Genomic DNA, 10,048 nt, shown 5'->3' with positions numbered 1-10,048 from the left:
AAGACCGTTTGGCAAGTGTTATTCGCCAAGTTCGAGGACATCGACGACAACGTCAGCTTGTTTCTCAGGTCGATATTTGAGGACGGCGTGAGTGAGGGCACGGCTGTGGTGATAAGAAATCCGCGCCTGCTCATCGATCAACTGCAAGCGCTCATATCATCAGCGAGTGTTGCTGCTTTTGCAAATTATCTCGGCTTCCGCATTCTGGTCTACTTCGCGGCCCTATTTGACCCCGATCGCGCCAAAAACCTCCGAAGAATTCTCAGCGTCGAGCTTGCGGGTCGAGTACTTCCTCCTAAAATGGGCTGGCTTCTGTGCCTCCGTGCGGTAGAGACCGTACAACCATCCTGTCTAATGAAGGCTCAGGCCATGCATCAAGCCGCCGCTGGGGCAACCACCGCGAGTCGCCTGTGGCTGGCTCGTCTGGAGGGCCAGTTGTACCGCAACCTTCCTTTTATCTCCTGGTTGACTGACAAGAGTCTCAAGATGCTCAGTCACAGACTGCCAAGATTACATATAGTGCGCTTCTATGAGCCGTCGTCGTCATTGGGGGCAGACTTCTGCGCTCTCAATCCTTCCGACAAAATGAACGAGGGTGGTTCGTTGCAAATGTTTGCTCGTACCCTAGGAAGGTATCACCGAGAACGGCTGCGCCAAATTAGCAAAAAGACAAGGCCTCTCAGTCCAGGTTTTGCCTTCAATACGGATAGCAGGTGAGCGGCCCACTTCTAATTTGCCATTGGAACTGTACGTGTGAAGACAGAAGTAAACGGAGCATGTTGTAGCCTTCTAACCCAATTTACCAGTTACCTATTTATTATTAGGAGGCATAGCGTGTGAATGCTGGTAGCGCTCACTGCTACGATTTTTCATGGCCACACAGCATCTTCTCATTTCTGCCAGATCAGACGCGATTGCATTTAGGGCAGAATAGCGAGCTCCGTTTACTTGCGTCCACACCTGTGCGTCCAAAACGGCGCTTGTCTGCCATGTACAGGTAGAAGGCAGGTGTTTGCGCAGTTAACGTCAAGCATAAAATATCTCCATGTTAATCATGTCAAAACATTAATAAAAAGCAGCTAAGAAATTTCGAACTGCAACCTCAAACCAGCTTGTTTCAACATCAGTGGTGTTGTGGATCGCCGAAAAAAAGCCTCAAGATGGGCTTGAGAAAGTCCGCGGCCCCTGTGTACATGGAAGTATGCAGCAAGCACACACAATCATAGCATACATTATCATACAGATTCACATTACACATATTATAAACTAAACAGCACTAGGTGAAAAAACCTGGCGCTATCAAACGACGACACAGAGGGGACACAGCGCTGTGTCCCCTCTGTGTCGTCGTTTGATAGCGCCAGGTTTTTTCATAATGAACGTGTACCAACTAGCTCAACTTTCTGCCCTGTAGCACTAGGTGGATTGAAGAGAACTCCAATAAGTGGCGCGAACTTCTGCCACTTTGAAACGACTCCCCATCTCTGTTGGATTCGGTCGGGCTGTATACCAGTGGCTGTACTACGCTGTGCGCCAACTCCTTATATGCTTGCCAGTGCCATCCACGTATTCTGCGCAGGTACAGCGAGGCAGAACAGGCTGTGTACGTTCCGGTAGGCCTAGTGAACAGTTCGTGGATAGCCGACAGCTCTCTGCTCGCCTTCCACGCTTCTCGCACGGCGGTGAGGCTCTACAAAGGGCTTCTTCCCGTAGCGTACGAGCAGTGGGACAGCAACGAGGATGCGGAATCGCAGTGGCTGTTGGACGCTGTCTCGCGTCGCCGCCTGGACAGCCTGCTTGACTGCCTGGAGAGAGACTTCGCTGCCCTTCCGCGCTCACTGCAGCCTACTTTCCCCGGACTGGTACGAGACGCTTCTGAGGTCCGCTATCCTATGCTGGCACAGACTGCTGCCCTGGCACTCGCCTTCGCCGCTTTCAAGGTGGGAATGTGTGCTGACCGCGTGCCATTGACATGAGGCGCTTGGGAAGAAAGTGATGTCAAAATTTGGCTTTTACTGAAGCGAGCGACCATAAAAGTGTGGGCTTTCTTTGTTTTATTTTTCAGAATTCAAGGATCGTTTTCATAATACCTGTTTCACCCAAGAGTGGATCGTGATAGCCAACACCATTCTTGTGATTTTGAGCCACTTGACTGCCCTGTCAAATGCACTCATGACTGGCCAGCACCCGCATAACTGCCAATCACGTAGCGCGCATTTAAGAAATTTTGCGAATGCATTCGATGCGTAAATTGTGATGAGAGTTGGTTCTCTTTCTTTATAGCACCTTCTTGCACCCCCCTCTCCAAAAAAATGTTCTTATCAGCCCAAATTAACTCTTCCTTTTTGCTCTATTTTCACAGAATGATTAGAAGGAATAGGATACAGTACGCCCTTTCATTTCAGCTTAATACGCCTTACGGGTGGTTTGTTTGTGCTCTTCTCTTACGATAATGGTTGACCCCTGAACCCTGTAAGTACTCCTCTCAAAAGGAGAACAATATGAACGAAAGAAGGAGGGAGGGAATGAAAGAAAGGGCAAGAGAATGGGCGACCTGCAGCACCCGACGGCCGCAGTTGCGAAGAAACGGCGGAACCACCCAGTTTGTGACTTTCCCCACTTCAACTTTAAGGTACGCTTAGGAAGACCCATCCAATTACTGTTCTCAGTGAAAAGTGATTATCTGCTATTTCTTGCTATGTTAACGTTCATCCGGCAGTGGAAAACAAATTCACGGCTGAGAAAGACAAATTAAAAATTTTCCCTCCCCTCTTTTTACATTCGTGAAGTCCACACTGAGAAAGGCTGGTTGCAGCCGTTTGGAAGTGAATGGCGATGTAGCATATTCCTGAAGAATAGCACGAACTTGGACACGGACAGAAGGAAAACACACAGACGGGCATTGACTTGCAACAGAAATTTTATTGCTTGGAGCGTGGAAGTAAATAGGTGCCCTAAACAACAAAAAGAAAAATAACACACGCATTCATTCATGACACAGAAGGAGCCATCGCTATGTCACTTGCGTGCGGCTAAAAAGTCCAATTCCTTAGATGAAATTGCCAAAGTTGGTGCTAACGCATGTGTCTGCTGACCTGGCGATTTTTTCGCCTTCGATGATTTCACGCGTTAGCTGATTCTTGTGCTTGTTTATCACCTTGGTCTTGTTGAAGTCCGTCTGGCAATCTTTCCTGTCACAATCTCTGCAATGAGTGCCTAGATGCCCTTTCACGGTGTTATACACGTTGTTATTATGTTCTTTAAGGCGTTCGTTAAGGCATCCGCCCGTCTGACCAATATATTGTTTCCCGCATGATAGTGGGATGACATCGACAACACCTTCTTGGCAAGCTACGAAACGGTTCTCGTGATTAGTGGTACATTCTTGCGCGACTTATGGTTAGTTAATTTTTTTACAAATCTTACCTAGCTTTCCGGGAGCCGAGAAGACAACTCTAACTTCGGCACGCTTGCCAATCTTTTTCAGCCTGTGTGCAAAATGGTGAATGGGGGGGGGGGGGGGGGGGGGGCACGGTGGTCTTTTCTTTTTCCTTGTTAACGGGATTAGCCGGCGGCTTTTCTTTTTCAATCAACTTCGAAGGATGGATTCTGATATAGAGACAAGCAGTTGCTTGGGATAACCAGCCCTCAATAGACGTTGAGTTTGGTAGTTGAAACTGTATTGTAATGAATGAAAGCAAGACTTAATATAGAGCACTGGTGAAGCACGACTTAGCTACGGCACGTTTTACCAGTTTTGCGTGACACGAAGTGTAAGGAAGCAATGGCTTATTGCTACGCGGTACGTACGACCAGCAAGTGTGGTTCTGCTTAAAAGTGAGTTTCAGGTCCAGAAATTTGATGGCCAGATTTTGAGGTACTTCACTAGTCGATTTAAGTTGAAAACAACTCTGGACAAAAATTCCTTGGAATTGTGAGAAGACTTGCTGGTCGTACGAACCGCGTAGTTAGATAGAAAATCAGTTTTATAGAACTTGTAGTTAATTCGGCTAGTGTCTCTTTTAACTCGTCATCAAAATCCCGCTTCGATTTCTCTATGCGTGGGAAATACGTAGAATTTGAGCACATGCTCATTATGCCTGGAGTTTACTGTTCCGCCATGATTGCCCTCTGCGCGCAGGAGCTGCTGAATGCTGACCATAACCGGCAGTCGGACTTCAGGCTGCAGTCTCTCAGCGCCGTTTCTTCCGAGCAGCTCTTTTTTCTTTACTACGCGCTGGACAATTGCGAGCGCAGCGACGGGCAATACCAGGCGCGCCAGTTCCGGGCCTGGCGTCGCCTGGCCCCTGAGCACCGCGTCAACTTACCGCTGCGCCACCTACCTCAGTTCGCGCGCGCTTTCCGATGCGGCGTCTCCGACGGCTCATCGTCGGCGGATGTGGACGACCAACCTATGGCGGCGCCCGAGAAGTCGCGTTGCGACGTGGTTCGTTGGAACATGAGCCTGGTGCATAGCTCACGACGCCGGTACGGGCAACGCAGCCGCGCCGTACCACTCTTCGATCATGCTAGGCTCGCTGGGGCGGAAGTCAACGTCCCGGACAGCAACGTACCTACGCTTGTCGGCTCTGGGGAAATCTTGGAGCGTCCAGAATTCCCGCCGCCTTATTGGTAGTTTCGTGTGCGGTGGGGTCCATGGACTGCCTCTAGGCCTTTAACTTTGACGCTATTTTTGTACCCGCGATACATGAGTGGTGCGGGCGAGGTCTTCTTCTATTGACCTCAACCTATAGCAAGTCACTGCACCTCGAAGTGATGATATTGGATATACCTGCGTACGAACTGTAATGTTGAATTATTCCAGTGGGTTCCTCAAAGATTACTCCACGTCATGAAACTTTGCGCATATTCCAGTCTGGGATATACTTCTGGAGGCAGTGTACAGAGCGTGTTGAACCTTTGCCTTTATTTGTGACGTTCAAGCTTTTCTGAAGCGTTATGTTCTGAATAAACATTTCGTCTTTCTTTCCCTTTGCGTGGCGCCTGTTGTATACTAGTGTGGGCTAGCATTGTTGTTTTTATGTCTTTAAAGTGGCCGCTGGGCCTTTTGTTGTATAAGATTCTTCAACAAATGTTTGTTTCACGTTAACTAGCGTCGGATACTTTTAAGCTAAATGGAGACAGTACTGCAACATTCAACGCAATAGGATCCGACAAGCGTACATTTCTTGAGTCCCCGTCAAAAAAAAAATTGTACTCCAATTGGGAAACTTTCAATTGGTACCAATTGCAATTTCCAATCGTAAATTAGTACACAATTGGACCAGTTCGACCAATTGTGCCAACTCGAATAATAGCCCCACCTAGGTATAACGCAGGCAATTATTGCACCCAGAAAACTTTCACAAAATCTACCACCCAATTAATTAAGCTTCGCAATGTACACAATGTGAGAGATATTAAGCTGCAAAAGAAAAACTGATCTGTGAGGACTGCATGCTCATAACAAGTTTCTAAAGGAAGTTAATTTTTTTTCGGAGCTCAAACGAATCATACATTACACTCAAAAAACGGCTATAGGGCAGTCACACACCTAACATTAGCCCAACACATATCCACGTGCACAATACACTTTTGCTTCCGCTTATATATCCCGTATGTAGGACTCCCATAATGGGGCTAGTCGCGCTTACCAGTTAAGCATATTTTATTTTCGACTGCAGAGATAGCACAAATGATGTGTGACATTCCTTGTGTGCTACGAGGTACTTTCCTTGTGTGTGCTACGAGGTACATTCCTTGTGTGGGCTACGAGGTTCCACGTTCGACGGCGCGGCGTAGACGGAGACCCAGATGACAGGCATCATCAATTACCCAGCCATGCTCGTTGAGAGTGACAACCAGAACGAAGGGGTTTAAGCCCAACCGGACCAAACCGGACCCGCCGCCGCCGCCGCGGGGAAACAGGCTTTATCCTCCCCAATTGGCGTGGCGGTTTCAGGGGCGGCCCTCCCGGGCACATTCCAGGACAAGGGAACTGTCAGCGGGCCAGAGCGCGCCGTACCACAGCCGACGCTATGCGCTACCGCGAAGACAACATTCTTTCCCTCGGACTCAACACGTGAGGGGGGCGAGACAATAAGTGCGGTGGTATGTTTGTGCGCCCAAGTGAAAGCCCTAGCCCCCCCCCCCCTCCTTCCCCTCCGGCGTGGGCGTCCTCACCCTAGGGAGTGTGGAGAAGAGGGTATAAAAATCGAGAAGCAGTACGGAAGAAGCACGCTCAGGACGACATCGTTCGCCAAGAGGGCCTTCAGCGCCGAAGCCCGACGGCGTGCAGCTTCTGCCAGCAACCGCTCGAGCCCAACTCCGGAGCCACTCCATCGCCCCCATGAAGTCGTCGGCACGTAAGCTCGGACGCCCCAGCCTCTGATGTATAATCTTAATCATGTGTAATTATTGAATATACCTGTTTGTTTAAACTGAGCCATACGGTGTCTCTTTGCCTCTCCGTCCCGTGTGGACCTGCGCATTATGGGGGTCATCACACTGGTGTCAGAAGTGGGGTCTCAAAAGCAAATGTCCTCTGAATGCTGCGACATTCATGACTTCAAAATTGTAATCAAAAGGTAATCACGGGACTGATTGTGGGACTTTTACCCCCATTTGAGAGGCTTGAGGCACCGGAGGGCTTGAAAAAAAAAATGTCTTTATCTGAGGGAGCTCCCACTCCACAGCCGTCGCTCGGAGCAAGCATGCTGGCATTAGGAAGCGTCATTCCGACGTTTACGGGAGATCAGACAGGGTTTCCAATCTGCGATTTCTTTTCCATGCTAGAAGAGATTGGGAAAATGGGGGGATGGTCCGATGCTCAAATGCTGGGAATGGCGAGGTGTAAGATGGCAGGAGCTGCTCATGATTTTGCATGGCGAGACGAAAAAGTAAAATCCACAAAATCATTTGCGGAATTTAAGAAGCTCGCGTTTGAGCATTTTGACACTGAACCACGTCACGTGCGAGTACAGAGGTTCCGTGACGCCGGACAGATGGTAGGGGAGGACGTGCGAACGTTTGCGTCGCGGCTTCAGCGCTTAGCGCGCGATACGTTAAGCAGGGAAGAGGAAGGAGACCAGCTTAAGAAGAAATACGCGGAGGATATACTTAAAGAGGAAATGACCGCTTTGTTCGTGGCTGGTCTGCAAGACCCCGTGCGCCGGTTCGTGCTCTCGCGCAAGCCGAGCAATTTCGACCAAGCCGTGGAGGCCGCATTGGATGAGGAACAAAATGAGGCGTTAACGACAGCCGCAGCGAGAGTACGCGTCATAGAGAGAGCGGTGCTCAACCCTGAGGTTGCTCTCTTGACAGAGCGGTTAGATCGCTTAGAACAGCTGCTATCTCAGCAGGTAGAATGCCAGGTTGAAGCGCGCGCTCAACAGCGCCCATTCGGTGGAAACCGGAGACCGCCACAAAGCTACAGGCGCGGTATGCGAGATTTTGAAGAAATCGTATGCTTCGCTTGCCAGGGTCGCGGACACATCGCCAGGTTCTGCCAAAACGTGCGCCGTGGGGAGCCACAAAGAGAAGCAGGCGAGACACGCCCTAAGCAAGCCTACAGCGGGGCTCCAGATACCGAGACAAAAAACTAGTTAGTCCTCCCCAGCCTGAGGAGCGTGGGGAGGGAGCAGTAGATGATGAGGTGGTGGTAGTTTGTGTGGCCGACGAGGCATGCCCTGTTGTGCGTTGCAAGTTAAATGGTTGTTGTATGGAATTGTTGATAGATACGGGGTCAAAGGTGACATTGCTTAAGGAGAGCAGTTTTAACACGCTTCGAAGGAAGGGGGACCGCGAGGTGTTGGAAGCGTCTGGTGGTATGGCAACCAAATTTGTAGGCATAACGGGGGATCCTCTTGGCATAAGTGGACTCTACCGGTTACACTTCTCTCTCGGCGGAATTGCATTGGAGCACCCCTGCTACGTATGCCCGGACACGGTGTCTCTGCCAAACGGAGTGTCAGGTATATTAGGGCAGGATTTTTTGAGAAAAGGGAAGGTAGTAGTCTCATTCTCTGAGGAAGAGGTTAATGCGGGCGGCTCAAAAGTTCCGTTTTTGAACAGGAGAGGGGCTGAGATTCGCATTACCGATATTGACACCCGTCAAACAGTGGGATCATTGGAGAAGGTATATTCGCGGGTTGCCGTCCGGCTGGTCGAGGAGGCGGTCGTCCTTCCTTGGTCGGAGCACATTTTGTACGCGTTTGTGCCTTCAGATGTAGAGAGCGGCGCCGTGGGAGTGCTTGAGCCGGTCGACTCTCTCAGCAATGGCCTGAAGGCAGCCGCGTGCCTCGTGACAGTTAATGACGCCCACAGAGTGCCCCTACGGGTGGTTAACTGTAGCCAGCAGCCACTGAGCCTTCCCAAGAACAAAACATTGGCTTTCTTCACCTCTGCGATAGAGCAACGTGAGCCCACCGACACGGTACTCGCAACTGTAGAGCATGCTAGTCCTTCGGCTGCTCCAAAGGTGTCGTTCGATCTTTCTCACGTAAAATCCAGGGAGAGGGAGGCTCTGGCTGGTTTGCTGAACGACTACTCGGAGGTATTCGCCGCGTCCAACCTGGATTTGGGCTGCTGTGGCGTTATAAAGCACAGGATAGAAACCGGCACTTCATCGCCCGTTTACCAGCGTGCGTACAGGATTCCTTACTCCCAACGTGAGGAGATGGAGTGGCAGGTGCAGGACCCGATTGATCGCGGCATTGTCGAACACTCAAAGTCACCCTGGGGAGCACCAGCACTATTGGTGGAAAAGCCAGATGGCTCGTATCGATTGGTAGTGGACTACCGCAAACTAAATGCCGTAACTCGCATAGATCCATACCCCATCCCCAATATACAGGAGACGCTTTCTCAGCTGGGCTCTGCCAGGTACTTCACGGTAGTGGACATGGCGGCGGGATTCTGGCAGATAGCAATGGATCCGGCAGATGCCGAGAAAACGGCATTCAACACGCCCTCAGGGCACTATGAATGGAAAAGAATGCCAATGGGTCTGGCCAACAGCCCTGCTGTCTGGCAGAGAACCGCTGATGTTATCCTGGCAGGTCTTCTGGGGAGGCTGTGCTTCGTGTATATGGATGACATTACCATATACAGTGACAGTTTTGAGAACCATTTGCGCGATATTGAGCAGGTTTTGGTGCGACTAAGAGGAGCGGGTCTCAAGCTGAAGCCCTCTAAGTGCCAATTCCTCAAAAACGAGGTGAAATACCTCGGGCACGTTGTTTCAGCTGACGGCGTGCGACCGGACCCTGAGAAACTAAGGTGTGTCTCGGATTTTCCATCCCCGACTAGCGTCCGCCAGGTCCGGCAGTTTCTCGGCCTGATCGGTTACTACCGAAGGCACATAGAGGAGTTCGCCAAGCTCGCTAAGCCGCTCACCGCCTTAACAGCCAAAAATGTCGCCTTTCGCTGGGACGAAAACGCGGAGGATGCTTTTGGGGCCCTGAAAAGGAAGCTAATGAGTGCACCGCTGTTGCGCCACCCGGATTTTAATTTGCCCTTCGTTATGGCCACAGATGCGTCAAAGTTCGCAGTTGGTGCCGTGCTATCTCAGGTTATCGAGGGCAAAGAACATCCCATTGCTTTTGCTAGCCGACAGCTGAGCCCCACAGAGCAAAAGTACGGAGCTACGGAAAGAGAGTGCCTCGCCGTTGTCTGGGCAGTAAAGCACTTCAGATGCTACCTTTACAGCCGCAAATTCAAGCTAGTCACAGACTGCCATCCTCTGAAATGGGTGATGAGTGTCAGGGACCCTAGCTCGCGACTCGCTAGATGGAATCTACACCTGCAGGAATACTGCTTTGAAGTTGAGCACAAGTCAGGAAAGACACATCTGAATGCTGATGCACTCAGCCGCACAGCTGCCGTGGCAGCTATAGATGAGTTTGTCCCCGTAGTCGACCCCGCCGAATTACGCACAGAGCAGTGCAAAGATCCTGACCTGAAGCGAATAATCCAAAGCTTAGAGGGCGCACCGTCTCACCCCGAACAGCTAGGTTATTTCATTGGCAAAGACGGCACCCTGTGTCGG

General features: G+C 50.5%; 1 protein-coding gene across 1 annotated transcript; it reads left to right on the top strand.

The window, feature by feature from the left end:
• Window positions 1-547: 547 nt before the first annotated feature.
• Window positions 548-4,789, top strand: LOC144123296 (uncharacterized). Its single transcript, XM_077656150.1, has 3 exons — window positions 548-713; window positions 1,580-1,940; window positions 4,142-4,789. The coding sequence occupies exons 1-3, from the start codon at window positions 586-588 to the stop codon at window positions 4,634-4,636; spliced, it is 984 nt and encodes a 327-aa protein (XP_077512276.1). The 5' UTR covers window positions 548-585; the 3' UTR covers window positions 4,637-4,789.
• The last annotated feature ends 5,259 nt before the right edge of the window (window positions 4,790-10,048 follow it).

The sequence above is a fragment of the Amblyomma americanum genome, chromosome 3 (assembly GCF_052857255.1).
Source record: "Amblyomma americanum isolate KBUSLIRL-KWMA chromosome 3, ASM5285725v1, whole genome shotgun sequence".
Taxonomy (NCBI): domain Eukaryota; kingdom Metazoa; phylum Arthropoda; class Arachnida; order Ixodida; family Ixodidae; genus Amblyomma; species Amblyomma americanum.
The sequence above is the reverse complement of the archived record's forward strand: the minus strand, read 5'-3'. Positions and strand labels throughout refer to the sequence as shown.

Bases quoted from the DNA above. Each gene is read 5' to 3' on its own strand.
- LOC144123296 (XM_077656150.1), top strand. From the start codon at position 586: ATGAACGAGGGTGGTTCGTTGCAAATGTTTGCTCGTACCCTAGGAAGG. The intron at 714-1,579 runs GTGAGCGGCCCA...TATTCTGCGCAG, and splicing joins GCCTTCAATACGGATAGCAG to GTACAGCGAGGCAGAACAGG. The intron at 1,941-4,141 runs GTGGGAATGTGT...CTCTGCGCGCAG, and splicing joins TCGCCTTCGCCGCTTTCAAG to GAGCTGCTGAATGCTGACCA.